The following is a 15,812-nucleotide window of genomic DNA, read 5'->3' as shown; positions in this document are numbered from 1 at the left end:
CTTCCAATTGGCACATTATCGGAAGAACCACAAGAATGTAGGAATAAGGACATAAAAAGGTTCCGGGAGCAGAGAGCAAGAAAGTGTACACGGTATGAATATTTGATTCAACATAGTTTTTTTCAATATCTTTGCCATTATCAACAGGGAAGCCACAAATCAAGATATTTTCAATAGGCTTATGGTATCTTCCGATCCGTTGGTGTCGTCCATACAGAAAATTTGTAAAAGAAAAAGTATACCGTTCAGTGAAACTGCACTGAAACTAATGAAAGAACCAGTTCTTTCAACCAATGTCGTAGATGAAGATGAAGAAGATGAGTGAGGTGACAATAAAAATTAAATAAAATATTCAAAAAAGAAAAAATTTCACTAAAATTACTATACTAAACAACAACACTCAATTCACTACTACACTAAACAGCAACACACAATTCATCAATTTAAATAAAATCCTATTAAACTGCAATGTATTAATTAATTAATTAATTAATTAATTATTAGAAGCATTTATGGAAACTAAAAGGACGCAACTCTATTCCATTCGAAGGACTGCTGGTGAGATTGTTCTATTTTTACCCATATATACCACATTTCATAAATAAACTAGAATCGGGAAGAGGGAGGGACCATCAGAGCACTTGTTTGAAGCGGTGGACCTAGGGAGAGTGAAACAGTCAACTTTCTAGGGCTAACAACACATCGTGGATAATGAGCGGGCTCTTCTCCCCACCTGCTGGAGTCATTCTGCATTAAGACGCTTTATTCAACGATTGACTCAGGTGACTTAGCCCTTGGAAGGAGATTCTCTAAATCCCTGGTACGTGTAAGTAATGTTGCTTATCGACCAATTCCCTTTTGGCCCTTCATACAAGAGTTGGGAAGCATGACCAATCGTTGAATATGTTCAACTCTTTTTGACATGATAGGCTCATTGCTATGAACGGATGTTCTGCTAAGGCAGGTGGTAGTACCATATATTCATATTAAACTGCAATGTCTTAATTTTTTATTGGCTTAGTGAAGGTTTTAAAAACGGTTGCTTTCGTGATAAGTTTTTTCAGATGTTCCACAGTGTTCCACCCTAAGTTGTACATGGTGGGATACAGCATAAATTGATTCACAAAAAACAAGTGAGATTAGCTGCTCATAGCTGCTCTCCCCCGAGATACACCCCTTCAAAAATTACGTGAAAAAATATAAAAACCAGTGATGGCTTCTAAAGGAAACAAGATAGAGCTCTACTATCTTCAACAAAAATGTGCAATTTAATTAGATTACCAATTTCTTAGTACATTTGAAAAGTATACGAAGCGTAATTCAAGAGCTACATCGAAAAAACTGTTTTTAAGGGTGTCCCTAAGAGTTTGGCTCTATAACTTTTTTCATGTAAGAGATAGAAACCTTCAGTATTCAACAAAGTTTCTTAAAATTAGTTTATCAATAAATCTTCTGTAGATCGTAACCGTTTCTGACTTGAAATAGAGAAAATATTTTTTGTATCTGCTTAGGGACACCCTAATGTTCAAATATTTTTCCTCCACTAGAAAGCGCTTTTTGAATGGAGAAACTTTTCCGAAGGTACTATTATGCTATGCTTTAAAGTTTCGATGTTATTCCTTATGTCTCACTATTTTTTAAATTATCCCACTGTGCGCCGTAGATACAAAAGATAAAACCATAGGGGAATGTCGTCGTGGTTGGGCCGCCTTTTTGACATTCGCCCATAACTTCCGTTTTAAAAAGATTTTTAAAAATCTAAATAGATTGTTGGAAAGGTCTAAGAATAAGCTATAATTCTGGAAAATTTTGAGCTGATTGCTTAAAAAATACTAAAGTTATAGGCATTTACGTGAAGACAAAAAATGTTGTCATACTCGGGCCACGTTGTACAGGTTGGGCCACAGCTCTTAATCCAAGAAATACGTATTGAAACTCTATGTAGAGACTTCAAAAGAAGGAATTTCGTGAGCAACGGCCCATATAAGTATAAATATCCTATTTTTAATAACATCCTTGCGAAATTTTTGGTGATCTTGTAAAATCAATATTACTACAAACGCGTTTTCCGATGTGTACTACTGCAATGAAAAATCAACAACAATCTAGGTTTTTATTGTACTAATTAGGCTTTATTTCATCACATTTCCCGCGACTGAGGTTCTCTAGCGAAAATTGCGCTTCTGTGCTTAAAATTATGGTGGCCCAACCATGGCTACACAAGTGACCCGACCTTTACAATAAGCGCTTTTGTAGCATTTACCCCCTTATCCTACCCAAATACCTAACTGGACGGGATTTTTCAATATCCTTCGAATAGAGCATAACACACTTAATAAATTTTCCATATTTATCCCGAAAATTGCATTTCATGAATCATTTTTTGAAGAAAAGTTCACTGCACCTGCAAAACTTTTTTTGTATTGAATACACGGTTGAAACTCACAATATTGTGAAAAGTTAGCTGTCACAGTAAGAAGTTTTACATTGCTTGTATATACGTATCACGAGTTACTAAAACTGAAAAAATCGTGGTGGCCCGACCATAACAGTGGCCCGACGATAACGGCATTACCCTACTTTCTTCAACAATAATTTAGATAATAATAATCTCTACAATCGCGCTTTACACTACTTTTTCGAATTCTGTTTAATTGAAGCGCTATAGTTAATTGAGCATCTACTGAGCAAAAAAACGAGAATGAAGCCTGGCTGCTAGTTGCGTTATGCATAGCGTTCGTAATCCACTACTAAACAGACGGTGTGAATTTGAATGCGCGGTGGTGTGAACGCGGTAGAAAAAAAGGATCGGTTAAAGCCCTGCGTGGGAAAATGCCGGAAAAAATTTAATCGGAAGACTCTATTGCTCGCGATTCTGTGGCGATTCTCATACCTTATTCGAAAAAGACATTCAAACAAACAAAACACGTAGCAGAACGTAGACAAGGGCCTACTGGGGCAGCTTACTACTTACTCACCTCGCTCATACGTCTTCATCACCGTAGTCACCATCGTCCCAGCCGGGCCGGGCCGGGTGGCATCTCGCAATAAGTGAAAAACAAAACACAAGAATTATCATAAGCTGCCTCGATTCCGAAATGCCGATCGGTCAAGTCAAGAAGATGAGTGTGCATCACGGTTAAGACTTCTTCATCACATCACATCGGAACCTACCAACAACAAGCAAACACTACGCAAGGTTGGTGGGGGGGGACGCATGATGGGGGCACGGGAATGGAAAATTCGAACATAAATGTTTCGTATGCTTATGCGAGCAAGGCTAACTAGATCCGTCCGACGATTCGTACGACGACGGCACGACGGAAATTGACAGGACGACTGCCGGCGTCGCCGTCGCCGCCGCTGCCGCTGCAGCCGCCGTGACGATGTGCGCTGCATTCAAGGCTTGCTTCGACTGTTGGATTGGACTGTTGGAGTGAAAAGCGAAGAGTGTCTTCTCTATATTGGAAAAGCTACATAAATTCTACTCCCGACCTCCGGTCGGTGGTGGTTGGTAGCATCGGCGGCGGTAAAAGCCATCGTCCAGCTGGGTAGCTATAGCTAGTGGGATGGGAGAAGTAAAGCAGGCACGGGCAGAGGTGTACGAGTCGAAGCTAATATGCAGCCAGCGAAGAGGACATAAGAGATAATATGCAGATAAGTTCGAATGTAGTTTATGTGTGGGAGTGTGTGAGTGTCTGTCTATATTGTAATAGAAAACAAGGACTAACGGACACAAGCTCACAGTGACCGATGGACGGACGGTCGACCGAACAAGAAAGCATCGCATCGCACACTTCGATTAATTTATACCCGATCGGGACCGTGTGTATGTGAGTAGGTAGGTATATGTCGAGCATTCTTAAGCTTATTTAAAATTTAAATGACGTCTAACAATACATTCAATGATGCTGATTAAAATCTATCGGTAAAAATGGAAAAGTAGATTGAGTATGGAAAACAAGGACCGATAGGAATTGTTTTCAACTACAGAAAATGGGTGGTGGTCAGAGTCGAGTGAGACTTTGGGACACTGTTGTGGTAAATGAGGAGGTTTTTATGCTTCACCCCACCCACCCACTTCGGCCACCCATCCATCGATGCAAATACGAATGCGAATGGTGGCGCGCAGGGTGGTGCAGAACTCAGAATCGGACGAATTTACAATATGCTAAATGAAACGTTCTCTGTTTGAGGAGCAGTAATGGAGAAGTAGGAGAAAAAACACCGCCTGCTAAAACGGCAGACAAGCGGGCGGAAGCGGGTGGGGAATCAACCGTCACAGCAAGCGAATGGAAAGTTTTTGTAGGAAAAAGTAGGCGACGGGTTTGGCACATGACAAACAATAATTGTTCGAATCGCGACGTTGATTTTATCAACTCGCCGCCTTATCCCTTTCCGAAACAGACTAATCGCATTATACATGCATATTTTATGTGCAAAAACGAAGATATTTTTAATAAAAATAAAATCTCCCTACCATGCGTGTGTGTCTTTTATCTTGATGTTCCCTTTCACTGTTATCGATTTGAAATAGAGCAAATCCGACTACCAGCGGCATGCCAATGAACCTAAAACCTTCCGAGTGCAATTATTTTCCTTTATTCAACACTCGGAAATAACGATTCAGATAAAGAAAAAATCACCCCTGCGTCTGCAGTAAATAAGCTCACCGGAGAATAAACAGAACGAGTACCCTTTAGTTTCACACCCAGCGAAGTGCAGCGCACTGAATCTGCCACGGTGAAAGAAGGGGAAAAGTACGAATTTTAAATTCAAACATTTTAACCCAAAATGAAAAAAAAACACACGCAGCAAACCATGCGTCGGGACTATCATCCCAAATAGAACCTCACCCCGTTTGCGCTTCTTCTTGATAGGGTCCGCGAAACCCCGAACAAACGGGAACGCAAGAAAAACGGGGACCAGAAAAACGCGTGCGAAAGCGTGGAAAAGTAGCAAATCCTTATCGCACGTGGTGCACTGTGCGATCATCGCCTGTAGGTTATTTAAATTTTACAACTTTGCCACAGCCTGCTGAGCTGTGGCTGTGGCTGCAGGCTGCTGCGCCTTTCTTGAAATGAAATTTGCTTTTCAGTTGGTTGGTTGGTTGGTTGGTTGGTTGGTTGGTTGGTTGGTAGGTGTGGACAGTGCCAATCAGTCCTTCCTTCCTTACGGTCAGTAGTGGCACACACGCACGCCCGCTTGTCCGACGGACAACGCTAAACGCGTCCTCTCAGCTATAAACAATGACAATGACCCCCACAAACGTATCAACACGACCGCCGGAGACCCCTCCCACTTGGACGCGCGCTGGTGCTTGGCGATGTAATTCTAAAATAATTTAATGTGCCATTTAATTCATTACTCACTTATTATTTATTATCTGCGCTCGAATCGCGCGGATCGCACTACGGGGCCATTTTACGGACCAGCCAGCCAGCAGCGGGACGGTTTTTGGCCCTGCGATGACAGCCTCTGACTCTGCGGACCGGTTGGAGGCCCCCGCCCCGCTCCCTTACAGAGACTGGCTGACTGACTTAGACTGCGCTAAAATGTTTGAATTGAAAGTGCTTTCACGGTGAGTTAGAAGCTGAACTAAACCGGAATGGAGTTTGCATTAAAAACTTTTAGATTCTTATTAGATGTCTGTCAAGTGCTGAATAATTCTTTAGCTAAAGTTAATTAACGTTCGCTTGACGAACATGGAATAGTGAACGAATATGATTTGAAACTGGACAAACTTCAGCGCACATGAAAGTTGAATTTTTCAAAATTTTTATTTTGGTTCTATATTATAAGCCTGAATGTAATCATAATGTGAATTTGATGAAAATTTGTGTTAAATTTTAAATTTGTTTTTGAAGACAAGCTGCTCAAAACTTGAAAATAACAGTGAACATTGTAGGACAGAAAACCAATTTGACTTATAGTTTATGCTAACTTTGCTAATAAGAAAAATTGAAAATTTGCTATTTATTTATTCACTAGCTAATCCGACAAACTTCGTATTGCTACAATTTAAACTGTGTTGTACATAAATCGTGAATCTCGGATGACCTTTGTCACAATCTCGAGTTTTGCAAGTTTCTGAGGAGTTCAACCTTAGATGATTGATTTTGGCAGTTACGTAACTATGAAAGCATCCCAGGTAACCAATAAGCATCACCAATGCTATTCAAATGTAGGCCAATAAGCATTTAAGTCACCTTAAATGCTACTTAAATGCTATTTTAGCAAAATATACAGCTACTTTACTGATAACCTTCTTATAGTGCTGACAATGCTAATTTACAGCTAATTACAACACGAAGAATTTGAATACAATTTTGGATGATAATTTACAACACCTATGCAGTCAAAAAGCTAATATACAACAACGTGCAGTAAAAAATGCCAGATATGCTGATTTGCTGCTTATGTTAATGCTTATTAGTTACCAGGGATGGGTAGATTAATATAAAAATTTGCAATTTTTCCTCACAGTAAAGTAGAAAATAACTCTCCTGTCCCCTCATTGCATAGCCAGAAAGCGGATAGTAATATTCGCCGTGATTGTACAACATTTCGCCGAATATCATTTTGCGAAAAACCTTAAGCGGAATGTACCATTTCACGGAAAATTTTTTTGTGGAAAGTACCATTTCGCGATCCTCTCCTTACTCACTGTCGCTCGTTCCTGAAAACCCAGGTAGACCTAGGAAAACAAATAAACCTAGACAGTAGTGATTTCTGCGGGGAGTTGCCTCCCCCCAGTGGGCGGCGCTTCCGACGGCGGTTCACCGGCAACACTCGCGGCCGTTTCGTTCTGAATGATCTAGTGTTACTATAAATAGCTTTTGTGGTCTTGTTTTTGACTAATGTTTTATGGAAGAGTCTCGAATTTCTCCTAAAATAGGGAGGGGTCCTAATTCACCATAGAAAATATTCTTGCCCTCGAAAGTTTCACATGCCAAATTTTGTTCTATTTGCTTGATTGTTTTTCGAGTTATGCAGAAATATGTGTTTCATTTGTATGGGAGACACCCCTCTTAGTGTGGGGAGGGTCCTCTAACCATCACTAAAACCTTTCCTGGCCCCAAAAACCTCTACATGCAAATTTTCACGCTGATCGGTTCAGTAGTTTTCGATTCTATAAGGAACATACGGACAGACAGACAGACAGACAGACAGACAGACAGACAGACAGACAGACAGACAGACAGACAGACAGACAGACAGACAGACAGACAGACAGACAGACAGACAGACAGACAGACAGACAGACAGACAGACAGACAGACAGACAGACAGACAGACAGACAGACAGACAGACAGACAGACAGACAGACAGACAGACAGACAGACAGACAGACAGACAGACAGACAGACAGACAGACAGACAGACAGACAGACAGACAGACAGACAGACAGACAGACAGACAGACAGACAGACAGACAGACAGACAGACAGACAGACAGACAGACAGACAGACAGACAGACAGACAGACAGACAGACAGACAGACAGACAGACAGACAGACAGACAGACAGACAGACAGACAGACAGACAGACAGACAGACAGACAGACAGACAGACAGACAGACAGACAGACAGACAGACAGACAGACAGACAGACAGACAGACAGACAGACAGACAGACAGACAGACAGACAGACAGACAGACAGACAGACAGACAGACAGACAGACAGACAGACAGACAGACAGACAGACAGACAGACAGACAGACAGACAGACAGACAGACAGACAGACAGACAGACAGACAGACAGACAGACAGACAGACAGACAGACAGACAGACAGACAGACAGACAGACAGACAGACAGACAGACAGACAGACAGACAGACAGACAGACAGACAGACAGACAGACAGACAGACAGACAGACAGACAGACAGACAGACAGACAGACAGACAGACAGACAGACAGACAGACAGACAGACAGACAGACAGACAGACAGACAGACAGACAGACAGACAGACAGACAGACAGACAGACAGACAGACAGACAGACAGACAGACAGACAGACAGACAGACAGACAGACAGACAGACAGACAGACAGACAGACAGACAGACAGCCAGACAGCCAGACAGCCAGACAGACAGACAGACAGACAGACAGACAGCCAGACAGCCAGACAGCCAGACAGCCAGACAGACAGACAGACAGACAGACAGACAGACAGACAGACAGACAGACAGACAGACAGACAGACAGACAGACAGACAGACAGACAGACAGACAGACAGACAGACAGACAGACAGACAGACAGACAGACAGACAGACAGACAGACAGACAGACAGACAGACAGACAGACAGACAGACAGACAGACAGACAGACAGACAGACAGACAGACAGACAGACAGACAGACAGACAGACAGACAGACAGACAGACAGACAGACAGACAGACAGACAGACAGACAGACAGACAGACAGACAGACAGACAGACAGACAGACAGACAGACAGACAGACAGACAGACAGACAGACAGACAGACAGACAGACAGACAGACAGACAGACAGACAGACAGACAGACAGACAGACAGACAGACAGACAGACAGACAGACAGACAGACAGACAGACAGACAGACAGACAGACAGACAGACAGACAGACAGACAGACAGACAGACAGACAGACAGACAGACAGACAGACAGACAGACAGACAGACAGACAGACAGACAGACAGACAGACAGACAGACAGACAGACAGACAGACAGACAGACAGACAGACAGACAGACAGACAGACAGACAGACAGACAGACAGACAGACAGACAGACAGACAGACAGACAGACAGACAGACAGACAGACAGACAGACAGACAGACAGACAGACAGACAGACAGACAGACAGACAGACAGACAGACAGACAGACAGACAGACAGACAGACAGACAGACAGACAGACAGACAGACAGACAGACAGACAGACAGACAGACAGACAGACAGACAGACAGACAGACAGACAGACAGACAGACAGACAGACAGACAGACAGACAGACAGACAGACAGACAGACAGACAGACAGACAGACAGACAGACAGACAGACAGACAGACAGACAGACAGACAGACAGACAGACAGACAGACAGACAGACAGACAGACAGACAGACAGACAGACAGACAGACAGACAGACAGACAGACAGACAGACAGACAGACAGACAGACAGACAGACAGACAGACAGACAGACAGACAGACAGACAGACAGACAGACAGACAGACAGACAGACAGACAGACAGACAGACAGACAGACAGACAGACAGACAGACAGACAGACAGACAGACAGACAGACAGACAGACAGACAGACAGACAGACAGACAGACAGACAGACAGACAGACAGACAGACAGACAGACAGACAGACAGACAGACAGACAGACAGACAGACAGACAGACAGACAGACAGACAGACAGACAGACAGACAGACAGACAGACAGACAGACAGACAGACAGACAGACAGACAGACAGACAGACAGACAGACAGACAGACAGACAGACAGACAGACAGACAGACAGACAGACAGACAGACAGACAGACAGACAGACAGACAGACAGACAGACAGACAGACAGACAGACAGACAGACAGACAGACAGACAGACAGACAGACAGACAGACAGACAGACAGACAGACAGACAGACAGACAGACAGACAGACAGACAGACAGACAGACATACAGACAGACATACAGACAGACAGACAGACAGACAGACAGACAGACAGACAGACAGACAGACAGACAGACAGACAGACAGACAGACAGACCGACAGAAATCCTTTTTTATAGGTATAGATTCTAACAGATGCTGCTGCCTTGCAATTCCGTTTCAATATTAATTAAGTCTGCGAGTCGCACTGTGAAATATTATTTAAACAACCGATTTGAAAGAAATAGAGTACGGGAAGGTAATGTAAGTAATGGTGGTAATGTAGGTAATGTAAAAATGTAAGTAATTTGCTAAATTTTATTCAATAAACATCAAAACCTCTGTTTTTCCACTTGCACGTAACCAGGCTGACAAAACCAGCAGCAATCGCTTACACGTATCCACTCTTGATGATGGTTTGGAAAACACACAATTATGATCACGTTTACTTATTCTAGAAACTAAAGAGCTGTGAATATGCTATCACAGAACAATTCTACTTCTTTTTATCACAGAAGAACACAAAAATTCCCCTCTGATATGAAAATATAAATCAATTTTCATACACTAGCCATTAGCAGCATTTTGTTTTTAATTCCAGCATATGGTGCGTTATTTTCACTACTACCAATATGTGAGGCCTGAACGCCTGAAACGCTTCTATCGTGCTGACATAGTATTTGAGTGACTACCACTTGCTTCTGGTGCTAATGTATATGAACGATTCAATGATACACTAGCGCCAGCAGCAAGCTGTCAGCTGTTACTGCAAAACTAATTATCTTCAATGAGTCCGGAATGTAGGCAATAGCGACACGTTATTCATCGTTCTCTCTTTTGATCTGTTTTTGCAAAGCATCTAGTCCCTGTGCAGGCTATTTCGGCCTGTCGGATTCAAAAAACACAGACACCACTATAGAAAATGAGCCCAATTAAGCCGCAGCGACTTTATCATTTCTCGCGACTATAACTCAAATTCAGTAGCGTTTCATTAAGACCAAAATACACGCCGATATTCAGTAAATAATATTCTATCAACTGGTATAAAAATGTTGTCTCGAATAAATATAGTTTCAACGTAATTTTTGAATATTGTTCAGGCTACCGCTTAATGGGCTGGAAATACACTCCCGTACCCTAGTTTCTACTTTTTACCTTTGTTAACGGGTAAGGAACAGATTAATCAGGGATCGCCTATTTTAATCAGTTGAAAATAAATGAACTCAAAATGCAGTATTTTGTTCATATTTTCAAAATCTTTTGATAAGTTCAAAGTCTTGAATTTCTTAACCATAGATGTGATTCACACAAACACAATTTACCGTATTTTCGACAAGAAATATAATTGTTGTCAAAAAACTTGCATTTTTTCAGCTGCTGAAGAGAATCGCCACCTCGCTACTTTGAGCACTGATTACAGTATTTCTAAAAATCAAACACTCAATTTTCGCAAACCGTATTATAGACATGTGAGCGCTTCCGTCATTTGATGTCACGGTCAGTGACAATTTGGGACAAGTTTGCAATACATCAGTAAAATGGTTTCGATATACGGCGTTTGCAGTCTACGAAAATGATTTGAAAACGATATTTGTTGTATATTCGACGTTTTGGCCGTTGGTTTCGGCCTTTTTCAAAGGAAATCTTTGAAAAAGGCCGAAAAACCAACGGCCTAAACGTCGGATATGTGCAGTCAACTTAACCAGTCGCTTGCGGTAGATCTGTTCTACATCGACGGAGGCTTCCCCAACAATAGAACATCCTGATACCGGATGCCCGCTACTGCTTTCACGGCTCCCCCCTTTGTCTTTCCGCCATTTTCGCTGCAGAGCCATCAATATAGCCAGCAATATACTATCTCGACAGCGATACATTGTGCTACCGATGCGACGAACTTTCTGAACAGTTCGATCTGAACAGTGTTATTTTGATTCCGACCGTGTTAAAGGACCTGACTACTGAGCACGGTCAGTCGCATGCAGTTGGTTAAACGATCAAGATTTGGGCTATTCTTTGTGGCTGCAATTTAGACTTTGTACAGTATCTGCTCTGCTGGTGACAAACATTGCCCTTCGAATTAAGCCGAAACGAGGAGAGTCAAAGTGCTCTGCGTGTTTGACAGGCCGTTCTCTGGGCCTACAGGATTTCTCTATGTGGAAGTTCCAGCCTACAGCGATGAATTTGAGCCGTGTTTTGCATCTCAACTCCTTGATTCTAGCTCATCTTACTGAGTTATCTCTCTCTCTACTGAGTTATATCTTACAGCGAGTCATCTCTGGCAACTTTCGGGATTCATCTGATTTTCTTTCGCTATTTTTCACTAGTGTGATACCAGTTGTATGTGTACTCGCGAATCACATGTCCATCAGTCAGAATTTGTTGTCCAACTCGCTACATTTCGATTGGTCTTCAACACTGAAATCTGGACCTCCAGGACCTGAACATCGAAAAGGAACACTAGCTAGAAGTCGATGCTTACTACTGCTTGCTCCTTGCATTAATATATCAATCATACCGATTGCCTCCGTGGCCTGTATTTCTACCTCTTCCGGCGTTTCACCTGCTATCAACAGTACGATGACGTCCGCAAAGCCAACGATCGTTGGCTCCCCTTTAGGCAGTTTTAGAGTTAACATTGTACATTCCATTCCATAGCGTTGGATCAAGAATGAAACCTTGGAGAATTTCCGCCGTTATCTTCACTAATCGCTACCTTTTAGTAGCCTCGTAGACCAACACTCGATTTTGTAAGTAACTCTTCAGGATCTTATACGATCAGGTAGTCAGGCACTCTCATTCTATGCAGTAACGCGGCGCACTGTGGGATGAAATCAACCAAATCTAGGTGGACAAAAGTAATTACGCTTAAACCGTTAGTCCAAGGTTATTCTAGTATCTTTGGAGAAAATTAGTTATTTCAATATTCGCATTTTCTGGTGCACTTGACACTAGGGTGACCATCATAGTAAACAAATGCAAAACATAAACTTTTTTATGGCTTAAGTTAGCTGAATAAAATGTTCAGCAAAATTAAAGAACGTTAAATTTTGAATTACTTTGCTAAAGATATGAAAGTTCTATCTATTATGGTTGATAGGATGGAACAATTTAAAGTTTTTTGGACAGGGCGGTCCTAAAAAAATCCGTTTTTTCTTAATATCTCCTTTCGTGTTTATTTCTCACAAATCTTGCCTTCTGAGCACTTTACATTCAATGAAAGCGCACATTTTATTTGAAGAAATGAAGTCGCCTTCTCCTTCGGCTCTGTAGCTATAGCCATTTTTCCTAAAAAAATCTGCATTTTTCAAATGTCAATAACGTAAAAAGTGCTCGAAAGCAGCAAATCAAATTTTGTATAGATGTTTTTTTCGCTTTTTCAATTCATTCTATTAATGTAAAAATTGTGATTTTGGTAAGTAAAACGGTTATTTTTCCTTCATTATTCAATACGGTCTAGCAAAAAAGGGCCGACCTGGACCGATGCGGTTTCAATTAATTTTGGTGGCTAATATATTACTAAACATCTATACAAAATTTGGTTTGCTGCTTTTGAGCAGTTTTTACGTTATTGACATTTGAAAAATGAATATTTTTTAGGAAAAATGGCTATAGCTACAGAACCGAAGGACATAGCGACTTGATTCCTTTAAACAAAACGTGCATTTTCATTGGATGTGGAAGTGCTTAGAAGGCAAGATTTGTGAGAAATAAACACGAAAGGAGATATTAAGAAAAAACGGATTTTTTAGGTCCACCCCGACCAAAAAATTTTCAATTGCTCCAGGCTATCAACCATAAAAGATAGGACTTTCATTTCTTAAGCAAAGTTACTCGAAATTTAATGTTCTTTAATTTTGCTGAACATTTTATTCAGCTAACTTAAACCATAAAAAAGTTTATGTGTTGCACTCGGTTACTATGATGGTCACCGTCATGTCATATACATACACCAAAAAATGCGAAAGTTGAAATAACAAATTTTCTCCGAAGATACTAATTACTTTTGCCCACCTAGATTTGGGTTTCATTCCATGGTGCGGCGGTAGCCTCCCAGCTGGCGCTGTTGAAGGCAATTTTGACGTCAGTCGTTATCACCGCGGACCGCGTAATATCGATGGCGATGGCTCCGTTGTCGCTTCCGTTGGGCTGACTTTTCGACTACTGCCGGATAGCGTCAACCGTTGACTTCCCTTTCCGAAATCCTCCGCAAACTACCGTTAAGTATTACTTCAGGGGGAGACTGTGCCTGTGAATTACTCCTTAGACCTGCCGAGACGTGACTTCCATCTCCTCACGGCCATCCTTGTAGGGTTTCTTATCGAGCTCAATAGCAGCTGCTCCGTTGAGTTGGCCACTTCACCTATCGAGACGTGTACCGATCTAGGGATGGCGACCTACATGACTTGCTTCCTTTCAGGTTTTCTGCTTGCCGCTCCGCTTCCACCACGTCTATCCAGGTGTCCTAGTTAGCGTTGTTTGTCCGTTGGTCGTCTCTCTGTTTTTATTGCTGCTACACCATAACCCGCAATTAGATTATTGACGGTATTCCAAATGTAATCCTCCCGGCACGGTCAAAGGCGGCATCTCATTGCGTAGCGCCGCGTCATTCTGGACAGATAAGAGTCGCTGCGTGTCCGAATTGGTGCAGGTATTCACCTTTATTCTTACTTTCGCTCGAATGGTATTCTTTCGAAAGTTAAGTCGATTCGTATTCTTGTTTTCGTTCGAATCAATTCCTTTTATTCATTCGAATATGAAATTTGTGCTCTATTCATTCGAAACAAACTATTCGTAAGAATGCAGGATATGGCCGTAAACAGAAATAAAGGTGATTGCCGAAAAAAATGCGTTAAGTGAAAGCTGACTTGTTTATGATTCCTTTTCAACGAGGTTAACATAACCGGTATACGCCTATACGTCTATCTAACATTCTCGGTCCTGGCCCAGTCTTGCTGTCATTTAGCCAACGATTCCTCTCTCACTAGCTTTCGAATTCTTCTTATGTGTTTTTGTTTGTAGCATCGGTTATCTTCCTCCAAAATAATATAGATGGGAAGTACAATAACATATATTTGCCCTTGTTATTAGGTTCGATTACTGACCAGCAGGACCTCCTATTTATGGTTATTTTTTTTTGCTCTTATCACTCCGGTCACTAACATTTCCATCCCCTCTAGTATTTCGCCTATCACCAATAAGACAATGTCATTGGCAAAGTCGACGATAAGCACACCAGTTTTAGAGTTATCCCGTTTAGAATTATCCCGTTCCAAAGCGTTGGGCCGAGGATAAAGCCTTGCGGAACTCCCGCCGTGATATTCATCATCTATCGCCCCTCGGCGGACTCGTAAACAAGCACTCCGGTTTTGGAAGTAACTGCTCAGGATTCTACGAATAATCAAGCAAATTCGACTCGAAACATTCAGCATAGACAAAGGCGACGAACCACCGTCGTCGCCCAGCATCGTACCTTAAAAGTAATTGGGTAAACAACCTGGAATTGTAGATCGCCGAATTTCGTGGGTTGTGACCGGGTCCTGCTGGAGTAACTAGACCCTCGAAAGTTCGGCATCATGTCACTTCAGATCTGCCGCAAAGGCGAGAAGGTGTGGAGGATTCATGGCAGTAAAGCCCAATTTTACTAGAGCGTTGGTGCGACCAACAAGCTAGGAACAGGCTTTGTGATACATAAACTTTTAAACTTCCCGAGGCCTAGTAATCAGAAGCACTTTCTTTCCCCGCAAAGATATCCACTGGTACCTTACCTAGTAGCAGTACATGTGCGCCTAGAACAATGGACGGTATATACCTCGCAACAAAGCCACCCTCCTCGGTTAAGCATTCAGCAATTAGATAACCCACGAGTTACCGAGAACTACGCGCCCCTACTAGATGAAGCTCTACCTTCCCTTGTAAAGCTAGGTGCTTTGACCCTCAAAGACGGCCGCCAACAAGTCCGCAACCGCGGGGAGCCAGTCAAGTAAAGATTGTGAAAACTGTTCGAAACTGAACGAAACTGAAACTGAAGTTCGGACAAAGTGGACATTCAATTCTCACGGTGCGTCTCACATGGGAGGGATTTGGGAGCGTTTCGTTCGCTCTGTGAAAGAAGCGCTCGCTGCGCTCGACGAAAAT

At 42.2% G+C, this 15,812-nt stretch overlaps 1 protein-coding gene across 1 annotated transcript in view; it reads right to left on the bottom strand.

Annotated features, from left to right (window-relative positions):
- Positions 1 to 3,280: 3,280 nt before the first annotated feature.
- The window catches only part of LOC128733595 (protein couch potato-like), a 31,265-nt gene continuing 18,733 nt past the window's right edge, over positions 3,281 to 15,812 (bottom strand). The window contains exon 2 of the mRNA XM_053827305.1: positions 3,281 to 3,415. Coding sequence (XP_053683280.1) covers positions 3,281 to 3,415 — 135 coding nt within the window. The remainder of the gene's footprint in view (positions 3,416 to 15,812) is intronic.

This window comes from Sabethes cyaneus, chromosome 2 (genome assembly GCF_943734655.1).
Source record: "Sabethes cyaneus chromosome 2, idSabCyanKW18_F2, whole genome shotgun sequence".
Taxonomy (NCBI): domain Eukaryota; kingdom Metazoa; phylum Arthropoda; class Insecta; order Diptera; family Culicidae; genus Sabethes; species Sabethes cyaneus.
Note: the sequence above shows the minus strand (reverse complement) of the source record. Positions and strands in the feature narration are given on the sequence as shown.